At 43.7% G+C, this 13,431-nt stretch overlaps 1 protein-coding gene across 5 annotated transcripts in view; it reads left to right on the top strand.

The window, feature by feature from the left end:
- LOC102683266 (calpain-1 catalytic subunit-like) overlaps positions 1-13,431 on the top strand; it is a 31,137-nt gene that overhangs the window by 14,732 nt on the left and 2,974 nt on the right. For 4 of the 5 annotated variants that reach the window (XM_015362564.2, XM_015362563.2, XM_015362566.2 and 1 more), the window contains 16 exons: positions 30-198; positions 433-516; positions 1,795-1,880; positions 2,315-2,389; positions 2,712-2,872; positions 3,385-3,554; positions 5,938-5,949; positions 7,411-7,622; positions 8,674-8,713; positions 9,619-9,684; positions 10,194-10,251; positions 10,801-10,865; positions 11,345-11,413; positions 12,031-12,109; positions 12,666-12,779; positions 13,313-13,371. In XM_015362564.2, coding sequence (XP_015218050.1) covers positions 30-198; positions 433-516; positions 1,795-1,880; positions 2,315-2,389; positions 2,712-2,872; positions 3,385-3,554; positions 5,938-5,949; positions 7,411-7,622; positions 8,674-8,713; positions 9,619-9,684; positions 10,194-10,251; positions 10,801-10,865; positions 11,345-11,413; positions 12,031-12,109; positions 12,666-12,779; positions 13,313-13,371 — 1,519 coding nt within the window. The remainder of the gene's footprint in view (positions 1-29; positions 199-432; positions 517-1,794; positions 1,881-2,314; positions 2,390-2,711; positions 2,873-3,384; positions 3,555-5,937; positions 5,950-7,410; positions 7,623-8,673; positions 8,714-9,618; positions 9,685-10,193; positions 10,252-10,800; positions 10,866-11,344; positions 11,414-12,030; positions 12,110-12,665; positions 12,780-13,312; positions 13,372-13,431) is intronic. The other variant, XM_015362567.2, reaches the window with a different exon arrangement.

Genomic DNA, 13,431 nt, shown 5'->3' with positions numbered 1-13,431 from the left:
GCCCAGCTATGTATGGTGTGTGATTGCAGGCTGAACGGCTCTTATGAGGCTCTGTCAGGAGGCAGCACCACTGAGGGCTTTGAGGACTTTACCGGGGGCGTGTCGGAGATGTACGAGCTGCGCAAGGCCCCCAGAGACCTCTATAGGATCATCAGTAAAGCCCTGGAGAGGGGCTCCCTGCTGGGCTGCTCCATTGACGTGAGTAAGACACACTGCCTGTACTATTGTTAATTGTTCCTGTGCCCTTTAACCTGGAGCACAACATCAGAATGTAGTGATGAGTGGAGGCTGTCCGGACTGCTGTGGGGATTTGATTTAGTTTTAATTACATAATCAGTACAGATCTCACTAGGAATATTGCCCACTAAGGGCACATGCATTATTATTATCTAAGTTATTATTGCTTTTGTTATGATTCTTTTCACATTGCAGATCACCAGTGCCTTTGACATGGAGGCAGTGACATTCAAAAAGCTGGTGAAGGGTCACGCTTACTCTGTGACGGGGCTGAGAGAGGTGAGTGAGCCCAGCCGCCCCCCCAGGCTTCTGTCTCTTCTCTCATCCTGCTCTTCTGCACATCTTTCCCAGTCTTCTACCAGCAATCCCTGCAAACTCTGCTCCACTAAACTCAGCTCTCCACCCCTTGCTTTATCTGATCTGACGCCTTTACCTCCTCCTTCTCCTCCAAAATCTCTGACATCCACAAGCTCTTCAGTACTTCACCTCCTGCCTCACCTACCCATTCCCTGCCTCCTTCACCACTGGATCTCTCTTCTCCTTCTTCTCAGCCCTCTGTGCCTCCTGATGGCTCCCGCTTGCTGTCTAACCTTACACTTGTATTCACCTCTCCCTGCTCACCTCTTCTCCACTGTTGCCCCCAGTTTCCTTCTCAATAGTTTCCTATAGCTGTTCTGTCCTTGCTGATTCGATCGGATCTCCTTACTAGGTGCCTGATTTTTTATTTATTTAAAAGAAAATCAAAAGTAAGAAACAATGGTGTGTCCATACCTAACTTAGACATTTCATGACTTTAAGGGGAACAGGAACACTATTTTTATATTTTTGGGTTAAAAAGAATCGGCATTGATGAATACATTTCAAGCCTCAAACCTCCAATTTACATCACAAAATAGACAACATTTCCAGGTATGCACAGTGACATATTCTGCAATTCAGAACGAGGCAACAAAACATCTGGTGATGTGATGCGGCCTTATTACATTGTAAACAAGCAGGTTTGTGAACATCTCTTTAAATTATTTTGAGAGAGTTTTGCAGATAAATGGTACTTGTTAACTCTACATGCAGATCACGTTGGAAACTTTCTGCAGTGAAATGTCTGCTGTATAATCACTCATACATCTTATTACATTAGTCAGTTGCTCTTCTTCCCTGACCACACTTACTGATACTTTTAAGCACTGCTTGCACCTGGTTCTCCTCCCGCATGACTGCTCGCATATACAGTACCAGCTCTTCACTCTGTCTGCTGTTGTCCCTCCGAGGTCTTGTCATAGGTCCCCTGCACTTCTCTCTCTACACCTGTTTGCTGGGCGCTTTCATATCCTCCCACAGCTTTTCTTATCATTTACATGTGAATAATGTTAAAATCCTCCTCCTACGGATACTTATGTATCCTCCTATACATGCCTGTTTCTCAGCCAGCTCATTCCAGTTGTAGATGGAGTTTGTTTCGATTTTGTGAACTTCCTGTTTCTGATGCCCTGGGCTCCAGGTGTGCAGGTGTTGACCTCAGCTGTCAGTCATCTCCACTGCTCTCTTTCTCTGCGGCAGGTAGACTACCGAGGTCGCAGTGAGAGGCTGATCCGGATCCGGAACCCATGGGGTCAGGTGGAGTGGACTGGAGCCTGGAGCGACAAGTGAGTCTGACCTTTGACCTACCTGCATGTTATCTGATATCATCCAGCCTTCCTGACTCCCATCCCAGGCAAGCAGAGTGCTCGTTGCAGCCTCACTGTTGTTAATATTGTTAGTTCTACACTGTCAGTAAGAAGACAGCTCACAGACGGGGTGTTGTTAACTATTCAGTTTTAACTGCTCTTAGTTTAGCCTGCGTATTCCGGGGATTGCCTGCCCAGAAGTTGTCCATGTTGCCAAAATGCTTAACAATTGAATTCAAATCCTTATAGAATATACCAGTTAACACTATATAATTGTGCAGATTGGAGGCTCCTTCTTATGCACTGTGAATGTAGACATTGGAGAAAAACTGGTGTTTGTCAGTGCAGCCAAGGTTGGGTTATAAGGTCAGACAGATACTTTTCTGTTACCAATCTGCTTTTCCTCTCCTCAGTTCTTCAGAGTGGAATGAAATCGACCCCTCTGAGAGAGATGATATGCATTTAAAAATGGAAGATGGTGAGTTTTGGTAAGTATGTGTGAAATGTGCCATTAGGATTGTAGGCCTGTGGCTGAAACCAGGAATGTGTCCTGAATGTCTCTGTCTTATGCAGTCCTTAAATTGAACTGATCTCGTTAAGATCACATTATTAGCCATATAAACTTTCTTGCATTAGGAATTTGTTTTACTCATACCCCAGCTTGCTCTCCGTGAGACACTTTAGAGTCTACCTCCAGAGCACAGCTATAAAATTGGTCCTGGACTGTTGGTACTAGTAGAGGAAAGCAAGCAGCCAGGAACAGCTTGCGTATCTGTGTTTCTGAGAGTCCTCAGGCTCTGCTCTCCACAGGATGGCATTCCAGGAGTTCCTGCGCCAGTTCTCCCGCCTGGAGATCTGCAACCTCACGCCCGACGCCCTGAGCGAGGACGCTCTCAGCTTCTGGAACACCATCAAGTTTGAAGGCAGCTGGAGGCGGGGCAGCACTGCGGGGGGCTGCAGGAACCACCCCAGTGAGGAGCGCTCTCTGTCTCCCACAGCTTTCCACAAGAAGACCTTAATTAAACTGACAGACAGGAGGAGTTGGCAGCACATCTGACTCGTTTGGTTGCTATTAGCCAATAAGATGGACCCAATTAGACGCATTTTGAAAGATCTTGGTGAAACAGCGTATACAATAAGATTAGGTCATTTGTTCTGAAAACTTACAGCTCTTCTTGTAAAGTACCATTTATTTCCTCTTCTAAGGCTCTTCTAATCACCTGAGCTAAAGTATTACATAAGATTAAATAAAAATATTAAATCTAAAACACTGCAGCAGCTCTGGGAAGTGTGACCGTGCGCGGCGTCATGTACAGTGCCTTCAGAGTAGCTTTTTGTCTCTTTGAAATGTAACTCATGCAGCCAAGGTTGGATTGTAACTCCTTAGATGGGTCCAAAGGCAAGAGTTTTGCAAGTCTGAATGAGTTCATGGTGTATTATTCTATCCCTTGCTTGGTAAAATGTTCTCCTCTGTGTCCCTCAGACACCTTCTGGATCAACCCCCAATACAAGATCACTCTGCTGGAGGAGGACGATGACCCCGAGGATGACGAAATGGCCTGCAGTTTTCTGGTGGCTCTGATTCAGAAGGACAGGCGGCTGTACAGGAAACAAGGCCAGGACATGCACACCATCGGCTTCGCCATCTACGAGGTGAGGTGGCTCTGGAGCGCCCTCTGGCCACCTTCTTGGGAGAATCTAAAAGATTCAGGAGCATCCCAGTGACAAGTGACATGGCCTGTACTGCAGACATGAACTATTTGAATCGGGCCTCTGTCTTGATCTGACTGGGATTACCCAGGTAGCATTGCACAGCTAGATAAATTCCTGTGGATTTGGGACACTGAGTTAGCAAGAGTATCTGTCACTGCATCTGTCCTTCCTTTGATTCTGGAGCTGTGGAAAATATCTATAAGAATACAAGGGCATGTGTAATCATCAGATATACAATATCATTTATAAAACTGCCATTGTATTGGCAATGTTTGTTATACAGTGGTGTGAAAAACTGTTTGCCCCCTTCCTGATTTCTTATCGTTTTGCATGTTTGTCACACTGAAATGTTTCAGATCATCAAACAAATTGAAATATTAGACAAAGATAACACAAGTAAACACAAAATGCAGTTTTTAAATGAAGGTTTTTATTATTAAGGGGAAAAAAAATCCAAACCTACATGGCCCTGTGTGAAAAAGTGATTGCCCCCTAAACCTAATAACTGGTTGGGCCACCCTTAGCAGCAACAACTGCAATCAAGTGTTTGCGATAACTGGCAATGAGTCTTTTACAGTGCTGTGGAGGAATTTTGGCCCACTCATCTTTGCAGAATTGTTGTAATTCAGCCACATTGGAGGGTTTTCGAGCCTTAACGCTTTGTTAAGGTCATGCCACAACATCTCAATTGGATTCAGGTCAGGACTTTGACTAGGCCACTCCAAAGTCTTCATTTTGTTTTTCTTAAGCAATTCAGAGGTGGACTTGCTGGTGTGTTTTGGATCATTGTCCTGCTGCAGAACCCAAGTGCACTTCAGCTTGAGGTCACGAACAGATGGCTGGACATTCTCCTTCAGGATTTTTTGGTAGACAGCAGAATTCATGGTTCCATTTACCACAGCAAGTCTTCCAGGTCCTGAAGCAGCAAAACAGCCCCAGACCATCACACTACCACCACCATATTTTACTGTTTGTATGATGTTCCTTTTCTGAAATGCTGTGTTACTTTTACACCAGATGTAATGGGACACACACCTTCCAAAAAGTTAAACTTCTGTCTCGTCAGTCCACAGAGTATTTTCCCCAAAAGTCTTGGGGATCATCAAGATGTTTTCTGGCAAAACTGAGACGAGCCTTTATGTTCTTTTTGCTCAGCAGTGGTTTTCGTCTTGGAACTCTGCCATGCAGACCATTTTTGCCCAGTCTCTTTCTTATGGTGGAGTCATGAACACTGACCTTAACTGAGGCAAGTGAAGCCTGCAGTTCTTTGGATGTTGTTGTGGGTTTCTTTGTGACCTCTTGGATGAGTCGTCGCTGCGCTCCTGGGGTAATTTTGGTCAGCCAGCTACTCCTGGGAAGGTTCACCACTGTTCCGTGTTTTCGCCATTTGTGGATAATGGCTCTCACTGTGGTTCACTGGAGTCCCAAAGCTTTAGAAATGGCTTTATAACCTTTTCCAGACTGATAAATCTCAATTACTCTGTTTCTCATTTGTTCCTGAATTTGTTTGGATCGCAGCATGATGTCTAGCTTTTGAGGATCTTTTGGTCTACTTCACTTTGTCAGGCAGGTCCTATTTAAGTGATTTCTTGATTGAGAACAGGTGTGGCAGTAATCAGGCCTGGGTGTGGCTAGAGAAAATGAACTCAGCTTTCCAAAGATGTGATAAACCACAGTTGATTTATGTTTTAACAGGGGGGGCAATCAGTTTTTCACACAGGGCCATGTAGGTTTGGATTTTTTTTTCCCTTAATAATAAAAACCTTCATTTAAAAGCTGCATTTTGTGTTTACTTGTGTTATCTGTGTCTAATATTTCAATTTTTTTGATGATCTGAAACATTTCAGTGTGACAAACATGCAAAAAAATAAGAAATCAGGAAGGGGGCAAACACTTTTTCACACCACTGTATTTACCCACTTTGGAAGAGCCAGTCATGTTTTTCACACCTCGGCTTGCACACTACACACAGGGAGACACAGGAAGTGTAGACAAGTTCCTCTGACCTACACCGCCCTGTACCACAGTTTCACTGCTGATTGGAGGAGAGACATGTCCCTCATCAACAGCACCACCTGCCTGTAAGAGCCTGGGAGTCTACAGGGGGTGCTGTAAGGGTGGTGGTACTCCTCAGCTAATTGTGTACTGCTACCTGTGGAATCCCAGTCACAGTGACGTTACCCAGACTCGAACCTGCGATCATAGAGCTTTACCTGCAGTTACCTGCAGTTCAGCCTTGAGGAATACCCATAATTCTTTTTCAGTTCATGTGTACAATACGTTGCTTACTAACTTTGTTATTTTTGTTCTTGTGTTTTCACAGGTTCCAGAAGAGGTACTCCCCTGTCATGTCTCTATGGTCTTTTTACAGATTTTTAGGATTGACTGAAAAGTTCCTGTTTTCTTATTAGTAGATACAAAGTAACCTGCAAAGTACATTATAATGATCTTTTAGGTGCACAGTGTGGTGTGACAGAGACCCAGAACACTATAACCTGCTATGTGAAGCTCATGACTTTATTCAGTCTCTACAGATTATTATGTGCATGTTTACACTACTAGCAAAGACACAAAGAACAGTGTCAAACTGTACATGACACAGATGAGCACAGCACATGTATTCTCTTACTGACTTGTCATAAAGGAAAGGCACAGACTCACTCAGAACTGAGTAAAAAGATACTTTCTGTGGCAAATGGAAATCTGACACTAATATAATGATAAAAAACGTTATTTTATAAAGCACCTTTAAAAGTAGCATCTCAAAGCACTTTGCAGTAGGTGTAAAAACAGTTATAAGAATAGCAAACTATAAAATAAGCACTAATATACGGCAGACAATACATCTAGAAATTGGAACAGTCACAGACACTAGTTGAATAAAAGCCTTTCTAAAAAGAAAGGTTTTGAGTCTAAATTTAAATGCACTCAGGGTAGGTGACTCTGATGTCCTTGGGGATAGAATTGCAGAGCTTTGGGGTGCAGCAGGAGAAGCCCCTGTCACCCCTAGACTGTAGATGAGCTTGGGGGACAAACAGGACCAGAATCAGCTGAACGAAAGTTGAGAGGAGGGGTGTAGGAAGATAATAAATCGGACAGGTACTGAGGTGTGAAGCCATGCAGAACCTTATAGGTGAGCATGAGGATTTTGGAATTTACATGAAACCTGATGGGAAGCCAATATATGGAGGCCAGGACAGGAGTAATGTGATCTCTTGGATTAGACCTGGTCAAATTCTGAACATATTGGAATTTGTTCAGTGTGGATTTAAATACCCCAGCCAGCAGGATGTTGCAGTTATCAATTCTAGAGAAGACGAAAGTGTTGACTAGCATTTCTCCTACAACATAAGACACAGTTTGACAATATTTCTAAGATGGAAGAATTGTGTATTTACAGTAGTTTGAACATGGGGGTCAAGAGTCAAGCCAGAATCAAATATCACCTTTGAAGTCTTCCATTTTAATTGAAATTCAAGCACAGTGCCCGTCCACAGACATATGTAGGTGACAGAAGATGTGAAGGAAATTTTGTCTTCTGGGTTTTTTTTTATCAGAGATGCATTATAGAGCACAGAAACAACTACTTCAGTGTGAGGATTAGTACATACATAGATTTGTGTATCTTAATACTCCACACCATGATGGCATCCTAAAGTCATATGTGCTCCCAGCACACAGACTCAGCTCAGTGCTGCCTCTCACGGCCTCCCAGCACACAGACTCAGCTCAGCTCTGCCTCTCATGGCCTCCCAATGCACACTCAGCTCAGTGCTGCCTCTCATGGCCTCTACAGTACAAGGGCTGCCAGAACGTGCACCTTAAGAAGGACTTCTTCCTGAGGCACCAGTCCTGCGCTCGCTCCGAGACCTTCATCAACCTGCGCGAGGTCAGCTCCCGCCTGCGCCTGCCCCCGGGGGAGTACCTCATCGTGCCCTCCACTTTCGAGCCCAGCAAGGAGGCTGACTTTGTGCTCAGAGTCTTCACGGAGAAGCAGTCTGAGACACAGTGAGTGAGACCAGAACCTGACCCAGTGAGCGAGGCCAGCCCCTGACCCAGTGAGCGAGACCAGAACCTGACCCAGTGAGGGAGACTGGAACCTGACCCAGTGAGCAAGGCCAGCCCCTGAGTGAGGTAGACCAGCCCCTGACCCAGTGAGGGAGACCAGCCCCCGACCCAGTAAGCGAGACCAGAACCTGACCCAGTGAGAGAGACCAGCCCCTGATCCAGTGATCAAGACTGGAACCTGACCCAGTGAGAGAGACCAGGCCCTGACCCAGTGAGCGAGACCAGCCCCTGACCCAGTGAGCGAGGCCAGTCCCTGACCCAGTGAGGGAGACCGGAACCTGACCCAGTGAGGGAGACCAGCCCCTGACCCAGTGAGGGAGACCAGAACCTGACCCACTGAGTGAGGCCAGTCCCTGACCCAGTGAGCGAGACCAGAACCTGACCCAGTGAGCGAGACCAGAACCTGACCCAATGAGTTAGGCCAGTCCCTGACCCAGTGAGCGAGACCAGAACCTGACCCACTGAGTGAGGCCAGCCCCTGACCCAGTGAGGGAGTAGTTGTGTATTTATTGTGAAACACTATGCTTTGTTCAGCTACACACCAGCAGTATTAGTTGTATAAATTGTGTTGCTTCAAGGAAAGCAGTGGAAAATGTATAAAAATACATGTAAAAGTTCAAAGATGTAAATACAGCAAGAGATTATGCAAGTGTGAAGAGTAGAAAAAAGTTGTTTTTGTCTTATAATTTGAAGCCATAGCTGCCAAGGAAAATGTTTAAGCCATTTTGCGTTAGCTGACAATTGTCCTGGACCATAATCCTGGACAAAATGCCCTGAACCTTTAAGTCCTGTATTTTTTTTCCAGGAAATATCTAGGATTCAAAGAGAAATATGTGAAAATGGCAGTGATCCTTATTAGGAATAAATTGCTTTCTGTTAATGGGTGGACTAGTTAAATTTAATAAAGTAAATACAATTTATGCAGCTTATCTTTTATTATTATGTTTCATGTATAATATCATGTAATATACATTATGTATATCTTTTCCAGAGAGCTTGATGAAGAAGTATCAGCAGAACTTGAAGAGGTGGTAAGATTTTTAAAAAGAGTACTTTTCACAACTGGGTTATATCATGGAAATTGTGTACAGGCAGTACTGTGGAGTAGAGATCAGGACTGGACTCTGAACTGGAAAGTTGTGGGGTCAAATCCATGGGGAGGCACAACCGTTGTACCCCTGAGAAGGTTCTTCATTACCAAACTGAGCTTTATAACCAGATCCACAAGTTGTTAATAATTCCATTCTGTGTGGAAGCATACAGTAGGTACTTTCACCCCCTGTGCTGGTGTGCTGGTTAGTGCAGCTTTTTCGCAGCTCTAGGGTTCTGGGTTTGAATCTTGCTTGAATTCAGTGGAGTTTGCATGTTCTCCCACAGCTTTGTGGGTTTTCTCCCGGTGCTCTGGAAGGACATACTGATCAGGTCAATGGCCACATACCTTTCATGTGTGAGTGCACCCGGTGATGTTTTCACATGTGCTCAGTGTCTGCTGGGTTAGACTCCACAGCGCCCCTCTAAAGATAAAGCCATTACAGGAAATGGAAATGTAGTGATACAGTAAGTAGCCAGGGCTCTGTCTGTTGGTCAGCATGTTACATGTTGCATGTTAATTGGTATCCTTCACACATTTTTTGTATGAGAGTTGTGCTAGAAAACGGCGATAAACAAATAATTATTCAGAAATTGCATTTTTTTTAAAGTTTGTGTGTCACTGTGTTAATTGTATTGGAAAAAAAGTCTAATACAATTGACCATTATTTTCATGACATTTATTTTCTATTGATAGCAATGAAAACAGATGTGCATTTCTTGTGATCACCTAGTCCTGTGCATTGTTTACTGAACAATGAATCAGGTACAGCTTTAATCAGTTGAACTCCTGACTTGGTAATGAAGAATATGCCCGGTTGATTTTCTCTGTTTTGGATTTTCTTAGGAGGAGATATCGGAAGATGATATTGACGAATCTTTCAAGTCTATGTTTGCACAGCTGGCTGGTGAGGTAAGTTGGTGTTTTTTCTTGCTGATTTCCTGGCCTTTGGGCAGGGACCTGCCTGTCCTGCAGGGTTGATTGCTGGGGCAGGTGTGGGACTCGTCCCAGGAGCCCAGTCTTTGTCATTTCCACGGACCAAGAGACTTCATGCGCCTAGTTTGCAGTTACTGGCCCATGAAAGCCACAGTACACGAATACATGTAATTGATTCCAGTGGATTACTGGTGGCCACAAGTCAGAAGGACAGTCTTCCTGCAGGAGTGAGAAGATGAGGCAGTGATGCTGATAAAGCTCTTGCACAAACATACACACTCTCATTCTTTCAAATCTGAAATCAAACTTGGAATGTGAAAAATGAGACAGCAGCATATTAGCCGAAATCTTCTGAAATAGCCAGTATGTTGTTAAGAATATCAAAAGTGTCTTTAGAGTGTATGAGTAAGGTGAATAAGACCTTCCATACTGTAGGAGGTGATAAGGGCATTTCTGACTGTGATCTTTGCTTACTTGCATTCCAGGACATGGAGATCTCTGTCCGTGAACTCCAGACCATCCTCAACAGAGTGGTGTGCAGGCGTAAGTGTCCGAGTCTCCTGCTTCCTTTCAGGATGTGTGGGCTTGATTGGTTGACATGATGTAAAAATCCTCAGGTGTGCTCACAGCTTTAATTTGCAGTGCTCAGGGAATTGACTGGGATATGTATTCACTATTTATTTTTCTGCCATTGTCACTGAAAGTTGCTTGATTGTCATGTGAGTCCATTCTCATCGCATGGATCCTTGTCCATGGAGATCGCGTGTGACTTCAGGCATGTGGCATTCTGCAATCTGATCAGGGCTGACAGCGGAGCCAGTAATGAGGCCATAATGACTTCAATCCTCTTGCAGAGAAATTGCAAAGCGTGTCCATGGTCATTATGGTCTCATGCAAACTAAATATTGAGTTCCATTTATAAGCATTGGAAATATTAGTATCTTGTGAAGTCAGCCTGGTCACCAGGGCCATTGGCAACTGTAACACAGTGAACTCTGGGAGTCTTTCCCTGCTTCATCTCTTAGTTTATTTTTATGCTTTTATGGGACTGAGGTTGTTAAAGTGGATGTACCTTCTGTGTCAATGTTTCAGACAAGGACTTAAAGACAGATGGCTTCAGCATGGAGTCCTGCAGAAGCATGGTGAACCTCATGGATGTATCTTTTATCAAGGCAAAATAAAGAGCAAAGAACCAGTTCTCACAAGAATAAAAACACAGTACACTAAGCTGTATAAAAGAGCAAAAATGTACCTGTAATCATTTTTTCCAAATTATAAAACCAGCAGTCATTAGTATAACTTATATTTGATTCAGGTTGTTTTTGTAATAAATTGTCGGTTTAACTTATATCCCAATTACTTAAACTCACAGAAGTGATCTTCCTGTCTCAGGTTCTGCAGGTTAAATGATGCTTTATCATCATCATCTGTGGATAGAATTACATATGGTGGCAAAAAAAAAATTTGTAACAGAATTTTATGTGGGGGACTTAAACAGTAATTGGCCTTTAATTGTGAGCTACAGAAAGCGGGATGTGCCCAGATCTGTTGTTTTGTGACCTGTCCACCCATGTGGGGTGAATAAACTCTGAATAAGCACATGGCCGGATGGTCCTTGACCCATCCTCTGGTACAGAAGGACGGAAGTGCACGCCTGGGCCTGGTGGAGTTTCAGATTCTGTGGAACAAGATCAGGAAGTGGCTGGTAAGCATGCTGCTGCAGTATTGGTACTGAGGATTGCACTAGCACTCAACACCCCACATTGTCAATTTGTCTGTCTCTCTGACTAGGCTGTGATTTCAGTCTTCATCAACTGTCACGTCACTCCTCAAAGTCTGAATGCTTGCAACACCTGCTACAGAAAATGATCTATTTGGTCTTTTTAAGCACTTCATGTTTCACATTGAATAGGATGGTGTGAGATTAAATATCTCAGTCATAACAGTGCCTGCTCATGTAGATTGGGCTTCAAACAAAGAATGTATGTTTTCTGGCTGCAGGATCTCAGAGTGACCGTTCACAGCTTAAAATGTCCTGAGCACACAGCACTGCAGTTGTAGTTCAGTTAGACATTGTGCAGCAGAATGGTGAGCACAATGAGCTGTTGACTGACGTAATGCAGAGCAACAGCTGAAGAGAACACTGATCAAGTTGTTTCACTGATTTGTGCACTCTGACGTCTGACTTTTTATGAGAACTCCTAGGGCAACCCAGGGAAAAGTGTACCTTTTCCATCACCCCCAGGGCCCCGGTTTGAGAACCTTTAATAGAGTTGTCTCTTTACGAAATAACTGATGTTATTTCCTGGTTCTCGCGCTCAGGGCATCTTCAGACAATATGACCTTGACAAATCTGGAACCATGAGCTCCTATGAGATGCGTCTGGCTCTTGAACCAGCAGGTATGTTCTATGATGCTGTAGAGTCTATAGTGTTATGTGTAGGTGAATAGGTAAGTATCTCCTAGTTACTGTGGCTTTTCTAAAGGACAGATACCCTTCGTTCTGCCTTTGTTCATATTGTGACACATTTGTGCTTGTGTTATTTTGATCTTAGACAACATCATAACTCAGCACTGCAGTGTACAGTGTCTCTTCCCCGTCTGCCACAGATATGTTTCTTGAAGAGTGTAGCCAGTGTAGCCAGTCTACACAGCCAGTTTACTATGGTATTTTTTGTTTGAAACTTCAGTCCCTTATAAATTTGAGGCAGTGTTTCTCTCTTATCACGCAGCCCCATTTGTCATTGCTTACTGTTATTGACCTAAACGCAAAAAAAACAGATTAGATATGTGAAGTATGTGAAGTGGAATGAGTCACTATAGTATAAATATTTAAAACTGTTAAAAATGAATTCATCTGGAGCTGAATAAGTCCAACAAAACAACACAGCTCTACAGAAGACATCAAAGCTCAAGCTCCATTTTTCCTGTGTTTTTCATATTCACGTCTGTTTCAGGCTTCAAACTCAACAACAAGCTGAACCAGGTTCTCGTGGCTCGATATGCTGACAATGAGACCATTGACTTTGACAATTTTATCTGCTGCCTGGTCAAGCTGGAAGCCATGTTCAGTAAGTGTGCAGGCTGCTCTCCTGTCTGCTCTGCTTGCAGCTCCTTGCAGAAGGGGATGGCAGTGCTAAATGCCAGTGAGCTGTTCATCTGCTTGATTTCTTATATATTTCTGTTATGCCGTTAGTTAGGTTAGATTAATCTTTTATTAAGTCTTTCATGATATTTTATGTCTATAATATACAAGAGAAAGGCCTACTCTAGAAGGCTCATTCGAGACTAATTTTCAGCCTTGGTGCTGAACTGTAGTACTTAGTCTTAAGTTTCCCAAGTCAGTGTTCGTCACACTGTTCAGGTCATCCTCAGTGCAGAAATGTAGATTTTTAAAGTCACTTTCACGATGTTGCATTGTGTTCAGTGCAGGAGTCTTTCATTGATGCTGCTGTCTGCTGTGAGCAGCTCAGTCTTGAGCAGAAGATGAAAATGCAGTGCTGTAATAAAGATCTGAGAGGCACTTCCTGCCCAAACCCTGCATTATGCAGGATCAGAGGAGTGTTCCCATGGAAACAGCTGACCTGCGTGTTTCTTTCCTCAGGAGCCTTCCAGGACCTGGACAGAGAGGGGACAGGCGTGGCTGAGCTGAATCTCACAGAGGTGACATGTATACTTATTGTCACAAAAGTGTTTTTCCATGTCAGGTTTTTTTTAGAATTG

Source organism: Lepisosteus oculatus, chromosome 17 (genome assembly GCF_040954835.1).
Source record: "Lepisosteus oculatus isolate fLepOcu1 chromosome 17, fLepOcu1.hap2, whole genome shotgun sequence".
Lineage (NCBI taxonomy): Eukaryota > Metazoa > Chordata > Actinopteri > Semionotiformes > Lepisosteidae > Lepisosteus > Lepisosteus oculatus.
Note: the sequence above shows the minus strand (reverse complement) of the source record. Positions and strands in the feature narration are given on the sequence as shown.